Source organism: Rhinolophus hipposideros (assembly GCF_964194185.1).
Source record: "Rhinolophus hipposideros genome assembly, chromosome: 8".
NCBI classification, from domain to species: domain Eukaryota; kingdom Metazoa; phylum Chordata; class Mammalia; order Chiroptera; family Rhinolophidae; genus Rhinolophus; species Rhinolophus hipposideros.
The window spans coordinates 76,213,288-76,231,915 of NC_138054.1; the positions used below are offsets into that span (position 1 = coordinate 76,213,288).

The 18,628-nt window shown below is 48.4% G+C and overlaps 1 protein-coding gene across 2 annotated transcripts; it reads right to left on the reverse strand.

Moving 5' to 3' along the window:
* Positions 1 to 1,655: 1,655 nt before the first annotated feature.
* RCC1 (regulator of chromosome condensation 1) lies at positions 1,656 to 17,739 on the reverse strand. Of its 2 annotated transcripts, XM_081057123.1 has the most exons (11): positions 17,677 to 17,737; positions 10,389 to 10,470; positions 9,753 to 9,818; positions 8,677 to 8,864; positions 8,386 to 8,565; positions 7,185 to 7,281; positions 6,949 to 7,071; positions 6,317 to 6,472; positions 5,958 to 6,077; positions 5,470 to 5,622; positions 1,656 to 4,545 (listed from the first exon to the last, which is right to left on the reverse strand). In XM_081057123.1, the coding sequence occupies exons 2-11, from the start codon at positions 10,459 to 10,461 to the stop codon at positions 4,370 to 4,372; spliced, it is 1,332 nt and encodes a 443-aa protein (XP_080913249.1). In that variant the 5' UTR covers positions 10,462 to 10,470; positions 17,677 to 17,737; the 3' UTR covers positions 1,656 to 4,369. The 2 variants fall into 2 exon arrangements, with proteins under 2 accessions (XP_080913249.1, XP_080913250.1); XM_081057124.1 differs by lacking the exon at positions 9,753 to 9,818 and having other exon boundaries at positions 17,677 to 17,739.
* Between the last annotated feature and the right edge of the window lie 889 nt (positions 17,740 to 18,628).

Here is an 18,628-nt window from a genome sequence, read left to right on the forward strand (position 1 = left end):
GGTTGTTCTAAGAGTGAAGCTTACCCAGAATACATGAGGATCCCTTTCTGGGGCTCCCTGATGGGACACTAGTCTGAAGGAACACTAAGGCCCATCCTTACCAGTTTCTACATCCTAAACTTGGTGTGTTGGGCCCCTTAGTCAAACACTCATCAGTCTGAAAACTTGAGATCCAACCACGAGTTGTCACATGTCCAGCTTTATCCTACTCACTGCAATGGTAGTGCAGTGGTTGGGTGCTTTGGCTGTAATTCCAACAAATGGAGCACCCATCCCAGTCCTTTCTCACTAATTATTCTGACAGGTTATTGAACTGCTCTGGGACTAATATGGATAATAGCAGTGCTTACCTCATAGGTGCTCTGAGGAGAAAAGAAGTTTGGAAAGCACTTGGTCCAATGTCTATAATCCAGTAAATTCTCCAACATGGTAGTTGGATGTCTTCATATTATAACTGATAGTAATTTATTTAGTACTATCTTCCAGCCCCTGTGCTGTGCTCTTTGCTTATTTTTAAAATATGGGAAATTTTTAAAACAAGGGATAGTTGTACATTTGTTTCTAATCAAATTCCTACAATGGCATAGGCAACGAAAAAAAGTATCTGCTGAATTTATAACACAATAAACAGCGGTCCCTTACCCCATCTATCCCCAGCCCCAACTCTCACTCCCTTGGGGCAACGATTTCCAAATCTTTTCCCTAGAATCTGCATATTTCTTTATGACATACTTTCTATTCATTTAAGTTTCAGGTATTTTAAGCAACTGCCCCTCCTACATACACACGTCTCCCTCTTCTGATTATAACTTTTGTCAAAGCAATAGTGAACATTTGCATTTTGACTGTCAATATTTTTTATAGCTGACCCATATGGGGTGCTATATTACATTTGTTTTGGGGTAACCAATCCAAGTTGGAGGAGGATGGAGGGGGGAGATAAAATTGAGAGCACTTGATGTGTTTGAACACACAGAAGATTTACACTTCTGATAGACTTTGGCACTGCATTAATGATACTAATACCAAAAAACTAAGCACATGAAAAACAAGACAATTATCAACTCTAGGGAACAAAAAAAATGTAGGATAGTCATAATACCAAAGACTTACAGAGCATTTACTATGTACCTGACACGGTTCTAATATATGTAAGGCACCAACAGACAGCTTTGTAACTCTTAATGTGAACTATAAGGAAAAGGAATTGAAGTCCTGGGCTCAGATGTGGGCTGATTTAGATTCCAGCCTGTGCACTTGACTTCAAGCAAGTCACTTAAACTCTCAGGGACTGTTTCCTGAGGGACAAAAATTCCCACTTTGCAGGGCTGACATGAGGATTAAACAAGCTATTATTGCCTATAAAGTACTCAGCACAATGCCTGGCCCATTTTAAGCCCCAATCCACAATAGCTATTATTAAGAACGGTACTTTCAACCTGCTATATTGTCAAAAGGGGAAAACTCCAGTAAATCCAATCCAAAAGGACATTTTTTTTTGGAGGGGCAGGGATAGCAGAACACAAGTGCTTCTTCACAAAGAAAATATAATCAAAACTGTGATTTTCCTTTTTTAGAAGTTAGTTTCCAATCGGTGTAGTGCCTGCATCAAAACAAAAAGTTCAAGGGGGGGGAAAAATCACAGAATACTTTTTAAGATATTTTACATCATATTCATTTTTCCAATAGTCACTGATATCCAAGAATCCTGGCACTAATAAAACTTTCCTGTTACACATCTACAGACCTCCTGTATCAACATTGTCCATTGTAACTTTCTGCAATTACAGAAACGTTCCATATACGAAGTCTGACAATTAAGTTCACAAACTCATCGTAGAAAAAGTGCTACATACTTCATTGCTGAATATCACCATGGTCACCTTCGAGGTACACCCCTTGGGAAGCTATGCATCAATGCCAGCACCTAGTCCACCCTTCAAAACAATTTTGGAACTCTTTTTCAGCCTTTTCAGCACTTCCAAATAGTAAACTTGGTTAACTGTTTGTCCAGTTGGTACAAATTCATAATGAATAATCCCTCTGATAGCAAAAAAGGTTAGCAACATTGACTCTTGGACTGGCGGAAGTTTTTTGGTCATGGAGAATTGGCTAACTTCGACTGTGCACTTTGATGCTGTTTCAGGGTCGTATTGGTACACCCATGTTTCATCACCAGTGATAACACAGCCCAAAACATCGTCTTGCCTCTCTGAAAGGTCTTGGCAAACTTGGACTCTCCTTTGCTTTTGTTCATCGGTGAGCTCCTTCGGAACCATTTTTGCACACACCTTTCTCATGCCAAGATTTTCAGTTAAGATTTTCCTAACAAGTTTCTCTACTGATGTTTACTTGGTCTGCTATGCTTCTCAGTCAGCCGATGATTTTGACACACAATTCGATGAATTTTTGGAATGTTTTCGTCAGTTCTGCTCATTACTGACTGCCCTTACTTCTCTTCATCAGTGACGTGTTCTCTCACCTCAGAAAAAACATTTAATCCATTTGTACAGTGCTATTTTCTTTATGGCATCATCCCCATAAACTTGACTAACATGTCCCTGATTTCACTTCCACTCTTGCCAAGTTTAACAAGAAATTTAATGTTTATTCATTGCTCTAATTCAAGCTCAGACATTCTTGCGACGGCACACAAAAACACACAATAATCAACGCCACTCAGCAAGACACCGCCATACATCAACACGAACACAGCTGTGAGACACTGATACACCAAGGTTATGAAACCTTACCAAGTTGTTTGTACAGTGCTGCCAATACAAGCGCATGGTGGCTAGTTAACAAACTTAATTGCCAGACCTCGTATTTCTGCATTTGCATAGCCCAATACCATAGGCACTAGCCACATGTGACTATCGAGGACTTAAAATGTGGCTAGTGCAATAAAGGAAGTTAACTTAAAATTTTCACTAATTTTGATTTAAATGTAAATGGCCACATGTAACTAGTGACCACCATATTAGACATTGCTCTGGTTTGGTTGCTCAAAGGCCTGTGAAAATCAACATTAATATGCATAAATTGTCTTAAGAGTTATTATGGTTCATAATCTTGAGTCAATTACATCAGCTGTTGAAAATGATGTAACAGCAAGCTTAACATTCCTAGAGATGTGTTGTCTTGGGTTGGGATTAGAATGTTAAAAGATCCATTCCATGTCTCATTATGAAGCATAATATAAAAAAAATAAAGCCCAGTGATTCCTGAAACATAAATACCAAGCATCAACTCCTTTATGATTTGTATGGAACAGCCACAACAGCTGCCTGGCACACAGGCCATCTTGAAATCACCTAAGTCCCAGTCTTGACAGGTTGATAGGTGTGGGTTTATCCTGCCCTTCCCAACATAGCAGGTACTCCCTTAAAAAGGCAGGGAGTGTGTAAAAAACAAGTGGCCTGTTTTATAAAACTCTAAATTTATTCAAAATTTTAAAAGATTTCACTCTCCCCTCCAAAATACTTTACATTAAAAAAAAAAAAAATCAAACTTGTTTCTTATTTTCTCAGCCACTGTACAAGCTGCTGCTTCCCTTTCTGGGGACCAGCCTCTGCCTCTCCAACCTTCTTCCCTTCCCTCCCTTCACTCTCAATATTGCTATAAATTTGTTTATAAAACCCTCCTTCCCCTTTCCCCATGTCCTGCCCTGCAGGTGTAGCTTCCCTTTGAGATTTCAGGCCCTTGGCTGCAGGTAAGCAGGCTGGATAAGCACTGCAGGGCAGAATGCTTTGTGCTTCTGGGAGAGAGGCAGGTTGGCTTTTTTCTTGATCAAGTGGAAGATCATTGTATTCCCCCCACCCCATGGACAGCTGTTCAGGGCCAAATATTTGGCTTGGGCTGGTAGCCCTGCCCCTTCTCCAGTTACCCCCAGGCATAGGTCCATGACATGAGGGCTGGGTCTGATGACTGTACCATTTGTCTGCCTGTGGACTGTGAAGGACAAGAGTGGCACATGACCAGAGTAGGGCTTAATGGAGCCCTAACTTCTCAGAGTGTGGGAACCAAACCCCCAGGGGAGGAAGTTTTGGTTTTGGTAGGCAAAACCAGGGTCAGCCAGGACCATGAGAGGTAGGGATGAGGGGGAAAGATCTAATCACATAGTTCTGGGGGAGCAACATTCCTTGACAAAACCCCCTCCCCTCTTCCATTCCCATTCATCCAGTAGGTTCCAAGATGATTCCAGAAAGGAGGAAGGAGGAAAAGGATTCTGTTCTGCTAATGGGACAAAGGCAGGAGGTAACAGAGTACTAGGGGCTGGGAGAGGCCTGCTGGAGTCTGTAGTCATCACGGCTTCCCTGTTCCAGGACAAAGGGTGGAGGGGCCGGGAGCCAGGCCCTCAGACGCTTCATCAGCTCTGTTCCTTGTCCTTGACTAGTAAGACTGTATGCTGGCCCCCACTGGACACAGATAAGACCACGCGGTTCTCCAATTGTTTGCCTGTCATCTCCACGGGGCTCCAGGCATCCTCCTCCTGCCCTGTGCCCAGCTGGAAGTTGGTGCCCATGCCCCATGCAAAAACACGACCTACAAGGGAGAGAAATGGGGGAGCTGTCTCCAGGATCCCTAGCCCCACCTTTCCGTAGTGAGACATAGAGTGACTTTTAGCTTTGGCCTATAGCAGCCTGGTAATGTCCCAGCCTCTGGGAGTTCAGGGAAGCTGGGAAAATCCAAGGAGATGATGGGTAAGTGCTTTGCCATCCAGAGACCACAGTCCTTACCCATGGCCAAAGACCTCTCCCTATGCCTAGGCATGGCATTCAAGGCCCTACACAACTGGCCATGCCCCAAACTCCCATACCAGCCTCCACTCCCAGCACCAGCCACCTTTGAGACTGTTCTGGATGTCCCTGAGCCCTCCTTTGCTTATCATAAAGGACTGAACCTTCAAGATGTAGTGAAAGCCCCAAGTTCCTCAGGAACTTTTCCCAGATAATCCCAGATCAAGCACCTCCGCGAGCCCGACTTCTCAGGACCTCCATGGCTGTCCCACTTACCCACTCAGGCTCTGGCGACTGCTCACACCCTCCTCTGCTATGCTTGCCAGAACCGTGACTATTAAGCCTTCTTTCTTCTAATAAAATTCTAAGTATAACTCCCTGGGAAGCTGGCACATATTAGGTTGTAAATAAGGGATCACCATGGTGGAAATGTAAAGCCTGAGTTAGGAGTCTGGAGACCTGGGTTCAAGTCCTACTGCCTGGCCTATATCCCCCTTTGCTGTTTTTCTGCTCTACAGACAAATCATCTTTATTAAAATAATTTGTTTACTCATTTTATGTTCATCAAAGCCAGAGCTTTTGACAATCAGGAGAAAAGCAATGTTATCGTAAACACTGCTCTCTGCATCTCAGCTCCATCTGATGGTGGACATCAGAGCCTGCTGGGCAGTTTGGTAAGAATCACGACCCCCAGGCCCCAACCAAACCAAATGTGGGCAGCCCCACTCACCATCCTTGGTCACAGCATACCCCACAGAGGCCCCACAAGCCACTGAGGAGACGGCGGGCAGCCTGGAGATGAGGGTGGGTATGCTCTTCTCCTCAGCACCCTCCCCAAGGCCCAGCCGCCCATACTCAGCCCGGCCCAGGCTGTATGCTTTTCCTGTGGGAGGGAGAGAAATGAGGCGTAGCAGAGGGCGTGTTCCAGGTTGGCCAGGTGAGTTCCCATATCCATGGGAGCCGGTCCCTATTCCCAGGGTGGTGAGAAGGTCTGCAGTGTCTCTTTCAGTTTTGGGGGAGGCCTGGGAGAAGCCCCATAGACCCCCACTAAACTCATACTTGGAAGAGCACCAGAACTCTGGGGGGTGGGGGCTGACCCCTATAGACCCATACGTGGCCCAGCCCATGGAGCAGACCCAGGTTCCAAGGGCCATGCTCTCAAGAGTCAGGCCAGGCCTGTGCCCAGGGAACACGGTCTTCTCAACCCAGGGGTCCCACCTTCTGAATCCATGCAGACTGTATGGTGCTGGCCACCAGAGAAGCCCGCCCAGGACTTGGTGGAGTTCTTGAAGGACGTCAGGTTCTGGGGTACAAAGCAAGATTCTGTGCCTGGGGTTCCTGGGGGGAAAGGCCAGGGGAGTTGTCAGGAGTGAAGGTGTCCAAAGAGCTGTCCTCCTCCATCCCCTCCCACACGGAGACTATGCCACCCGCCAGGGTATGGATATTCTCACTTTATACATGACAAAACTGTGGCTCTGAGGGGTGACCCCACTGAGGGTGTACACAAATGAGTGGTGGAACCAAAATTGGAATCTAGGTCACTCTGGGCTCTGCGAGATGCTGAGCTTGAGACTCACCAAGCTGATGATAGTTGGAAAGGCCGAAGCCATATACATGGCCCTCGAGGGAGATGGCAAAGGTGAAGTAGGCGCCACAGAAGGCATCCTGGAATTTCACGTGGCCCCGGCTTCCCCTGGATTTCAGCATCACACACTTGGGAACTAGGAGTCGTTCTACAGGCAGAGAAGCAGCCAGCGTCAGTGGCAGACACAGACTCTCCTCTCTGGCCCAAGTCAGTTTCTCCTCCATTTCTAAAGCCCTTGGAGGGAGGCTAAGCAGGGACTTTTCTCCCTATTATACAGAAGAGGTAACTGAGGCCAAAAAGGTACTCAGACTCCCACAGCCATAAGTAACATTTACATGGAACTTACCGGGTGCCAGCCACTCTTCTATGTTAATGTATTTAACCTTACGACAACCCAATGAGGTAGATAAGTTTAGAGATGAGGAAACTATGCCCAGGGTTCCACAGCCAGTAGGTGGTAGGCCCAGGATTCAAACCCAGGGTAGTCTGGCTCTGGAGTCATAGTTCTTAACTACCACCACAAGTGTATCTGATGTAAGCCTGAACAAACAGAGAATCCCTCCTGCCTTTGACCTTCACTGGGGGTGGACAAGCTGCCCTGCCAGAGGGACCTAAGCCACCTACCAAGGCCCTGCCGGCCACCACGATTGGCAAATAATTCAGGCACACGGCCCAGCTGGCCCTGCTCCCCGCAGCCCAATGTGTAGAGGTCACCATCAGCTGTCAGCATCACCAAATGGTCATTTCCTGAGGATGAGAGGAATGCAGGGGATGCAGGGCTTGTCGGTAAGGCCCAAAGCTGGGCCACCCCAGAACAAGGTTCTCCAATTCCTGCCCAGAGCAAGTACCCCCAGACTCACCTGAAGCCACCTTTACCACGGACACACTCAGCTGCACTTGCACGGGTACCATGCTCTTCTTCATGGGCTCCAAGAGCCCGATCACACCATTATTGTCCTGGAAGGAAGGGGCACAGCACTTCTCAGCCAGTCCTGCCTGCACTATACCAGCCAGATCCAGGCTTGCAGGCAACAACAAAACTGTCTGGTGAAGGGCAGTGGTGCCAGCTGGGGGATGGAGAGGTGAGTAGGAGCCAGGCCACATAGTGAAATATTTATGAATGAAATCATACATGGTCTGTGATTTGCATTAAAATAACAGAGTAGTGCAGTGCATGAGAGAAAGGAAATAAGTTTGGCCACAAATTGATCATTGTTAAGACAACTAGATGGGCGTCCATTATTCTGATTACTTTTATGTATTTGAAATTCTCCATTAAGAATTTTTTTTTAAATGGGTTGTTTTTGTTTATTTGTTTTTTGTTTTTGTTTGTTTTTAAATTTTTACTGGGGAATATACAGGGACAGTGTGTTTTTCCAGGACCCATCAGCTCCAGCTCCAGTCGTTGTTTTCAATCTAGTTGTGGGGGGCACAGCTCACTGGCCAATGTGGGAATCGAACCAGTGATCTTGGTGTTATGAACACTGTGCTCTAAAGACTAAGCCAAGCGGCCGTCCCTCTCCATAAGAATTTTTAAAATGGCCCTGATGAGGAAATACCTCATCAGATTCCTTTACTTTTGACATTTCAAAATAAATACCAAAGTACCAAAACAATTTTAATGGTAAATCTGCTTTTTCAACTATACTGTCATGTCTTGGAAATTCTGAAATGTGACAGTTTGTCCCTCCCACACACCCTCCCCACCCCAACCCCTGAGAAGTGTGGGAGAGGGCTGGGAAGAGGAAGGGGGAGGCGGAATGCAGGGAGATGGGTGAGAAGAGCAGGCTTCCTGGATCAGCCTCAGCCAAGGCATCCTTGACTCACTCACCCCTTTCCCAAAACACACACTTCGTAACATCAGAATCAAGGCAACAGCCAGCGGTGTAGACAGGCTTGGACAAACAAGCCACACATCTAGGTCTGGGCCCAAGCTCTGCCTCTGGGCCTTGATTTCCCCACAAGTATGTACAACAGGGATGTGGAGATGAGTTATCCTTGGGGCCCCAGCAGTTAATTCTGCCTGCCAACCCCCATGCAGTCTTCCAGATCCAGTCTTACCCGGAAGGAGCCCCAGAGGAAGACACGACCATCCTCGGTGAGGGCCGCTGTGTGACTGTCTCCTGCTGACACTTGTACCACCTTCTCTTGCAGTTCCACTTTCCCAGGGACCATCTCTGAGCCTTCCACTGATGTGTCCCTTCCCAGGGCACCCTCATCATTGCAGCCGAAGGAGTACACCTGTGCCCAGGACACCCCCATTAGAGCAGGAAATGTATATGTGACTCAAAGTTCCTTTCCCAAGTCCCCCAACCCCAGGCCCTGTCCAATTCTGTGCCACCCCCAACCTACCTGGCCACTTTTGCTTAGACACACGGTGTGCATGCCCCCAGCCTCAGCCTGCACAATGTCTTCTGGAATGGGCACCAAGGCTGGCTTCTTCCTCTCCATCACATTCTCGCCCAGCCCCAGCTGGCCCACGTCGCCCTGGCCCAGTGTCAGCACCAAGCCTGGTTCTGTGTTGTGGGACCTATGTGAGACTGAGGGGTGAAGAAGACAGCCCCTGAGTGTGCAGGGTGACGGGAGACAGGAGCGGTCATTGCGTGGGCTCTAGGACCACACAGACATGAGTTCAAGCCCCTGCTCTGCCACAGACCATTAGTATGACCTTTCCAAGCCTGATTTCCTCGTTTGTTAAATGGCAATCACAGAAATACCTATCTCATGGGGGTTTTGTATAGATTAAAAATTGAACACATTATTACTGTGAGAGGGAGGAAATGGAAACAAGGAGACAATATTGTGAAATGAAACTTGGCTTGGTGGGGAGGGGAAGCACAGTGAAGACACAAGATAGTTTTCCTGATTAGCTGTAAGTTCCTGATAAGGAGCCACAGTGCAGTGAGGGCTCAGGTAATGTCTACCCTTTACTGACTGCTTACTCTGCTAATATCAAACTGCTCTGTAGTCCCCAAAATTACGCTATAGACTTTCCATATTCAAAATCCCATTATCCAGGAAAGGAAACCGAGCCTCAGAGAGGTTGAGTAACTTTCCCAGGATCATACAGCTAGTAAGCAGTTGCGTTTGCACCGAAACCAAGGAAGCCTCCATCCTCAGGCTGTGACCACTTTTGGACATATTCACACTGATAACCTCTGTTCCTATCAGAGAGCAGATGCAGACCCCACAGCTGAAGAAGGAGGGGCAGGAGTAAGAGCCCACACAGGTATTTGAGGAGAAGCGCCAACCAGTGGGCGGCTCAGGGCCATCTACAGGCCAATGGCAACCGCCCGCGACTCCAGACAGCCAATGGCGTCCAGCCCCTCCCTCGGGGTGTGTGGCCACGGCTGCCAGGGCCATGGTGGCTGCGCAGAGGGAGCCCCCTGGTCTGGTTTTCTGGTCAGGAGGGCTCGGCCCACAGGCACCTCGGAAGGAGTGGGCGCCAGGAACGCGGCGTGACGCACCGGCCCTCACTGCCCGGTTAGGAGAGTCTGCAAAAGACAGGCACCGTCTGAGTGTGGGCCCACACTACCGCTTCCCAGACTGCGGGTGGATGGCTCTCCTCCCTGTCTCCCTCCAGGGTTCCCGGCAAAAGGAAACCACAGCCACCCCCCTCAAATGCTACCTGGATATTACCTCAATTTCCTCACAACAGGCCAGTGAGATTGGTGCTGTTCTCGCCTCTATTTTATGAATAGGGTAATCCAAATTCAGCAAGTAAGTGACTTGCTCAAAGCTACACATCTAGAAAGTGGCAGGGCCAGGACTTGGACCCACGTCTGGAAATTAGTGGTCCTAACCATACCCCATTACTGCCTGGGGCAAAGCCCTTGGGTTACTTTTTGGCTAGTACTTGCCCGAGTGCTTTTCGACTACTTTCTGTACCCTTATGATTCCCAGAGGCTGGGACTCAATCAGCTACAAGGAAACTCTCCAGCTGGGGAGTTCCTGGCCTTCCAGGCCCTTTAGCTTCCAATATCAGGGAAAAAGGAACCCAGTCCCTGATTCTGGGGGTTCAAAGAGGCCACCCATAACCAGATAAAAAGCCAAAGCCAACTCACCCTTCACCTTCTTGCTTTTGGGGAGGGCATCTTCTGGGGGTGACCTTCTCTTAGTTACACGTTTGGGTGGCATCTTCTTATCCTGAAAAACCCAGCCATATACTAACTTCATGTCAGAAATGGCAATCATTTTCCTGTTCTAATTAGGAAATGTTTATCAAAAACAAACAACAACTTGAAATAAGGTTTTGCCCAGCAATTCCACTTCTCAGAATTTATCTGAGAACAAGAACAGAATAATACACCAGAGATTAAGTTCCACAAATATTCTCTACTGTATTCTCCATAACATTAAAAAAGTAATGGAGCAACGCATGCGCTGGCTAGATAAGATGTGATATATTCACGATAGAACAGTATGAAGACGTTAAAAGTGATGCTTTCAGAGATTTGTTGAATTAGGAAGATGTTCACTATTGCCAAGTAATATAAGCAGATTGAAGAACCCCTCCCATTTTTGAAAAATAAAGCACACACACGTAAAAATAATTGTAGAAAAATGTAAGGAAATACATCCGTTATTAAGAGTGGTAACCTCTAGAAAATGGGATTATGGGCAACTTTTATTTTTTTCTTTGTACCTTCCTGTATTATCTAAAATGTTTAACAAGGAGCATTACATATTTTTTAGTATATAAAATTAAAACACTGAAGGACATTAACTGTATCCCCTAACTCTCGCAAACCCTGAGATAATCACTAGTAACTTTGTAACTAATGGTTAATAACCAAATGTCACTTTGATGCATTACTGTTATTATCAGACTTAAAAAGATGGTCTCATGAAATTAAACCTTAGACCAGACCATTTGTGCACTTTGATCCAAAAGTGCCACTTCTGGAAGGAGCCTGGCTTTCCTAAACAGCCCAACAAGAGATAAACACTATATATATATATATATAGTCACACTAACATACAAACACCAGATGTTACAAAAGGAGGAAAGAAAATCACCTATGGGTGACAAGAAGGGTTATTGGACCTAGGATGATGGTCCAGGGTAGCTAAAAGCCTCAGCCCTGAGGCCCTCCCCTCCTTTAACTGCTGCTGCTTCCCAAGGTCTCTCTGTGTCTTCCCCAAGGCTGCTGAGAAGACATTCTCAATTCTAATCGAGCCCAAATTGTGTCCAAAGCCTTTTTCCTCACACACCCGCAGCCTTGGAAATCTTTATCACGCCCTGGTCTTTCAGGTTGTGAAAGACAGTCAAGTTGTTTGAGCTCTGGAGTGTGAGCCCTGTCAGGTAGGGCTGGCTGGCACATTAGAGCTCCCCTGATGCAGAAGTGGTGTAGCCTGTGGCAATTAAGAGCACAGCCTCTGGAGCCAGTCTGGGCTCAGCTACTCTCTAGCTGTGTGACCTGGGGTAAAGTTACTTAATCCCTTCTCAATTCAGTTTCCTCCGTAGTAAAATGGGAATAATAATAGTACCTACACCTTTGTGATGTATAGAACTAAATGAACTAATGTTTTAAAAGTAAATAGTAAGTGGTCAGTAAATCAACACTGGCGTTATGTCTAGGACCTAACCCTCAGGCACAGCTCTAGACTAATCTAACCCTCCTGGCCTCCATTTCATACATAGGGGATGGAGACTCTACCCAAGACTACAAATGGAATCTGCAGAACCACAAGCTCCCTGCTCAGGCGCAGCTGTGGGCCGAACCAGCAGCCCCTACCTCCCTTCCTTCCAGTAGGTCCTAGAGCCTCAGCCTCTCCAGCTTCCCACTCCACAGTATATGAACAAGGCCAGCAGCCTCTGAATTTCTGGGCTCGTTCTGCGCACCACCCTGGGGGAGAACAGAGTACTGAATGGGGAAGTAGTCAGGGGCCTGTGTAGGTTGGGCCTCTGCAGGTTGTGACTGGCCCAGTTCTGACTCTAGAGGTGGCAGTTCTGAGCTTCAAGCAACTTTTATTCTCCTGGGATGGGACTCCTCCCCTCCAACCCCCTTACTTGAGAACCCTCTCCCCACAATAAAAATGCACATTCTTTGGGACTGGAGGGAACTGGATTCCCCTGCCAGAGCTGTGGCTTGTTCACCGGGCTTTTGTGACCATGGTGGGCCAGCAGCCTTAACCTCTGAATTATATCCCCACCTAGGAAAGGGGATGCCATGACCACTTCTCAGGGCTGCTGTCGACTGAATGAAATGTTTGTAAAGGACTTTGCAGTGCCAAACACACAATAAGTACAGGAAATCCTCACTTAACATCGTCAATAGGTTCTGTGACTTTAAGTGAGCCGACTACAGCATCTCATCAAGAAACAACGTTGAATGAAACGTTATTCCTTATTCAATGACCTGCTGCATTCATATATAGCAGCACTGATTCATTCCACAAATATTTATTGAATGCCTATTAACACTGTTTGGCTTTGAGGTAGGTGTAGCAAGAAAAAAGAACACTAACCCTTTTCCTGTTCTCTGGGAGCTTACATTCTAGTGGGAAAGAAAACAAAATTACTACAGGTGGTGCTGTGTGAAGGGTAGGCAAGGTGATCTATAAGAGAATAACTTGGGGGTGCACCATATCGTGAATGTACCCAATGTCACGAAACTACACTTCTAGAAATGGTTGAAATGGTAAATTTTACATTATGTATATTTGACCACAATAAAAATAAAAGAGAGAACAATGGGATAGGAGAGGAGAGTGGTCAGGGAGGGGACATTTGAGACCTGAAATATGCAAGAAAGGCAGTAGGGGAAGACTGGACGAAAGCATTGTGGTAAACAGTGGGATGTGTAGGAATGTGGGGAGGCCAGTGTGGCTGTGGCGGGAGAATGACCGGTCAAATGTACAAAGGGAGCAGGTTGGGTCATGCAAGGCCTTGTAGGGAAACAGGCAAGTTTTCAGAATGTCTTCACCAGATTTGCATTTTTAAACAATTGTTCCGGATACTGTAAAGAAAACGGGATGGACTGGAAGAAGAGGTTATTCAAATGAGATGCCAGTGACTTAATTTGGTCTGAGGCAACAGAGAACAGCAGACAAAATAGATCAACTCAGGAGACAGACTCTATTTGCCAGTGGGTTAGATGTAGGGAGGAAGGAGAGGAGGAATCCAGAATGACTTTTCCATCCTAAAAACATCCAGGGGATCCGGCACAGGCCTTACCATGGCCCTAGACAAGGACTCCCAGTCTTTGGCTGCGATGACTCCGTGGGGGTAGATTTCCATTCAGTGAGATGGAGAAGAACACGCAGGAGCCAAGAGACCGGGGGCTCAATTTTATCAGGTGTTTCCATTAAGTCTCAAGTGTTTGGGAGCCATCCAAGAAGGGATGTCAAGTAGACAGAGCTAGGAGGATTGAGGGGTGTGGGATATAACAGGTACCCCTGTTACATGTGTTATATGTTCACATGTAACACAGCTTATCCTACTGGCCAGGCGGGCAGCCAGCTCACTGTGTCCAGGGCCCCGTCCTGCCAACGGCAAATCTTCAGTCATCTCCTCAGAATGACCTGTAGCAGTTAGCTGTGCTGGGGTGGGAGACCACGGTGGTACAAAAAGTACTCAGAACAAGAAGTTAGGTGAAAATACAGGCAACAATTATGTCAGCACATTGGTACTGATGCTGGGCTGACCTGTAGACAAGGCCCAGAGTGGAGACAGAAAAATATACAGGAGGTGGTTGGTGTCACAGGGTACTAACAAAAAAAAGTGTATTATTGTGGGTTGGAACAGACCCAGTGAACCCACTTGTGTTCTGGCAAATATTTTGGGGCATCTCACTGCAAGGTAGCCACACTGATCCCACTGTATAGATGAGAAAACTGAGGCTCAGAAAGGTGAAGTATCTTTTCCAAGACTGGATGAGGAAATCAAGATGTGAACTGTTAGTCAGACTCCAGAGCTGTGCCCTGACCAGCTTCCTCCCCACCACACTCCTCCATTTCTCTGCCTGCCTAGGAGCTGTCGCTCATATCCTCTCCCCCCAGAAAAGACAGCAATTTGTCTCTGGTCTTGCTGTTCCCCCACCCATCCCATTCTTCAAGTCACTCCTGAGCCTTCTAAACTTCAAACCTGAAACAAGCTGCTTCTTTACTCAGACACCTCAGTGGTTCCCTCTGCCTTTATCTAACGCCCACATTTCTTAGCCTGGTACTAACGACCCCCAGGCTCTGGTACTAACTTAACTTTTGGCTTTTTCTCTTATTTGTCACATCCTCCTCTCTCTTCCCCTACAATCTTAGAAGACTTACTATTCTCTCCATGCCATTTGCATCTCTATTCCTCCCCATCCCTTATCCTACTGGAAGAACTTCTACTCAAGACTCAGTCACCTTGGTGGTAAACCACCTCTGATCTCCCAATCCTAAAGGAATCATTCTCTCCTAGAGAAATCCGGGCAGACTTTTGGGCCATAATTACTTTAATTTACATATCTATCCACTATACCAGTATACTTCTTAAAATATGAGCCTCTCCTATCTTCTATATGCTAACATTTTATTTCTCACAAACTGAAGAGGAAGGCACTATCATTCCTATTTCACAGTTGAGGAAACTGAGGCTCAGAGAAATACATTTACCTGCCAAAGTTCACAAAGCCAGTAAAGGAGAGCCAGGAATAGAACCCAGGTACAGCTGATGGATTAAAAAAAAAAGTTGTCTAAAGGCAGGCTGTGATCAGGGCAGGGCTCAAGGCAGCCTGGGCAGGCCTTCCCAGGAACCCCCATGAGCTCAGCCAAACACAAGGAGCAGAGGGCAGAAGGCAGCTGAGAGGGAAAGGATGGTGAGACCAGAGAAGAGACACTGAAGCAGCCAGGGCCTGAGAGGCTGGGCCAAGGGACATGGGGAAGGAACATGGGTACAGCTCCCTGCTGCAGTAGAGTTGAACACTGGCTTTAGAGTCCATCAGACCTGAGTTCTCTTTGAGCTCATCTCTCAAATGGAGGACTCTGGGCACTGCAGAGTGTTGCTGTGAGCAATCCTGGGGCAGGGCAGGGGATGAGAGGTCACCTCCTCAAAAATGGAGCCCTACACTCATCACCCACCTGCATCCTCTAGTGCATAAATCAGGCCTTTGTACAGACTCCCTGTCTAACTGTTCTGGGTGTGTTCTTAACTAATGAGTGTGTGGGCTGGGAATAAGCAGTAGTCTTTTGTCCCCACCCCTCACCGCCAATGGACAAACACAGCTTCCATCTTCAAGGAGCTCACAGTTTGGGAAAAGAATGAGATACAGTCCCAAATAACTAAAAGTCAGATACAGAGTCAACTTCCACCAATAGGCACCTATGGTGTGCCAGCCTCCCCTAGAAGGCTCACATCTGCCCTCTGAGCTAAGTGTGATCACCCTGGTTTTACAAATAAGAAAGGAGAAGGCCCTCCAGGTTACACAGGGATGGGATGAGCGGGCAGGCCTCCTGTTCACTCCCTACCAGGGCCAGGACTCCCCTTGCCCACTTCTCCCTGGGCCTTTGTTTCCTCGTGTGATGAATGAAGTCACACCAGACTGGAGAGTACCAGGGCCTGGCCTGAGGTGCCTCCTGTGACCCCCATGACCTCACCACAGCCTCATTTCTGCAAAGGGAGACAGAGCCCTCTCTGACCACAGCAGCTGTTCCCAGTGCTACCCCCTGTTCCCCAATGTCAGGAGGCAGACACTTGCCTGCCAGACTCAAGCTGAAGAATCTCTTTGTAACAAAGGTCCCCAGGGAAGGGAGGAAAGGGGCTCATCTGTCAATAAACATTTGCTGAGCTCCTGCTATGTGCCAGGCACAGAGCTGGAATACTTTACCCTATGAGTTCTTCACCAGGGGTAGCCTCCTGTACACAGAGCTGTGCCTGGGTCTATTTTTCCCCAGAAGGAAAGGGCCACAGCTTCCACTAGACGTTAGAATCACTACTTTATGGAAAGTACAGGATATTAGTAACCCTTACCATATACCTCTTACCTTGATTTTACAGATAAGCGAATACTCAGGGGAGTTGGATGGGTGGCCCAAGGGCACCCAACTAGTTAAGTTGCAAAGCTAAACAGGATGCCTGCTCTTGGGATGTTTTGGCAACAGGATCATTGGTTAACTCCGAATTCATTGTTTCTGACTCCATTCTAATGCCCTTCTTGGATGAAGCCATCTCTGCCTCCTCCACCCCCACCCAGTTCCTCAGTGTTGCACCTGAGACCTTTTAAAAACCCAGTCCCCTGCTGTATCTGGTACCCTGTGTTCCGGTCAGACTAAAACACCCGTGAGATCTCTGTCTGCAACACTCACCTAGACCTTCATCTTTGCATATGCCGTGCCCCCTGCCTGGATCGCCCTAATCCCTCCACCCGCGGTGTTCCCGAATAACTACTGCCCCTTCAAAACCCCATTCAAGCGCCACCTCCCCTGCAAAGCCATCCTTGACCCTCCGGGGCTGGGTTGGGCGACCCCCCTCGGAGTGCCGGTAACACTCCATACCCTTAACTTATGCTAGGGCACAGAAGTCACACATGGTTGGAGCATCTCAATTATTATCTGATGAGTTAATTGCCAGCAGCAGCACCCGGGTATACTTCCGGTGACCACATTGCCGTTCATGTAATTGTGGTCCTAACAGGTCTCCCCAAGGACACGGGGAGCTCCGTAAAGGTCACACGGGGCCTTTCTCATCATTGTTCCCCAGCCCTGTAGGCGCGGCACGGGGTAGACAGCCAGCGAATAATCTGTTGACAGATGAGTCGAGGCGAAGTTCACAGCACACCTCTCCGACGGGCCAACAGTCGTTATGGTGGCGCCTCTTGCCGCTGAGATTTCCTTCCCTGCAGCAGACCCTCACCAGCCTACCCTGGAGCTCCTAAAGCAGAACCTCATCGGGAAGGATTCCTTCCCCAATCTACAGCCACATTCTCGAACGAAAGTCGGACAAAATCACTTTCTTAGTTTCGGAAACGCAGCCCCGCCAGGGCAGCCGGCCCAGGCCCGCGGGTCTGCGCACACGGGCCAGCGAGGTCACCGCGGCCGCGCGCACCCCGGCCGGCCGCGCACGGGCCGTTTGAATCTCCCGCCCGCGCTGCCGCCGCCGGCCGGCCGGGAGAGGCGCGGCGGCACAGGGGCTGCGGGGCCCTAGCTCGGGCGAGACGGGGCCCGGCTGGCGTCCGGGCGCCCCGCGGGGCCGACAACCCGCGCGCCCGCACCCGCGCCTTCCTGCCGCCCGGCTTCACGTGGAGCCGCCGCCGTGCGACCTGGCGCGCGCGAGCAACGGCCGGGGCCGCCGAGGCCCCCCGTGCTCCGTCTGTGGCAGCTCAGCGCGCCGCCCTCCACCAGAGCCCTTCGTCAGAGACACGCGCGACCCACCTTGGTGCAGGTCCTCCGCAAGGAACTCCTCCGCTCGCCTGCCCGGCCGCGAACTGCCCCAGAGCATGCGCTTTGCAGGCCTCGGCCCCGACCCGGGCCAGAGAGCAAAACAAAGAGCCCGGCGGCCCCTGGTGGCCGCACCAGGAAGTGTAGGTGACGCGCTCGGGCTGGGAGATCTTGACCAAGCTTCCTCCACCTGTACTCCACTGTATAGTGGGTGTATATTTTGAAGACTTCAAATTGGGACAAGTGGACTGACAACTAAAATAACCACTGGGAAGGGGGGTGGCCGATTAGCTCAGTTGGTTAGAGCGCAGTGTTCTTAACAAGGTTGTGGGTTCGATCCCCACATGGGCCACTGTGAGCTGTGCCCTCCACAACTAGATTGAAACAACCACTTGATTTGGAGCTGATAGGTCCTGGAAACACTTAAAAAACAAAATACCACTGGGAAGCAGGGTTTGTTTGGGAAAATATGGTGTGGAAGGGACTGTACGGAGAGATTCTGATCTCCCCTGCTCTCAAGAGGGTCTCTGTCGGAGAAAGAAATCAGACTATCAACAACCACACGGAGCTATGACAAGGTAGGCGCAGGGACATCTGGCTTAGCCTGGGACTTAAGGAAGCCTTTCCAAGTTAACTCAAATTGGCCAGGGCATTCTAGGAGAAGCATCTCTTGCAATGACAGGGAGCAATGAGAGTCCAGGTTGGTTTGTAGGAAACTGCCAAGGTCTGACTGGAGTAGAGGATGCCTGTGGGAGTGATGGTGGAGAGCAGTGGAGAGGGAGAGTAGGGCGATGGGTGCAGGGTCTTGTGTGTCTAAGCAGTGCAGCCTCTGTCCCCAGGCAATGGGGAATTATGGAAGGGATTTGAGAATGTGAGTGATGTGAGAGGTTTGTGTTAGAACAAAATGGAGAATGGACTTGGGGGAAGGGGAACCCACGAGTAGGGG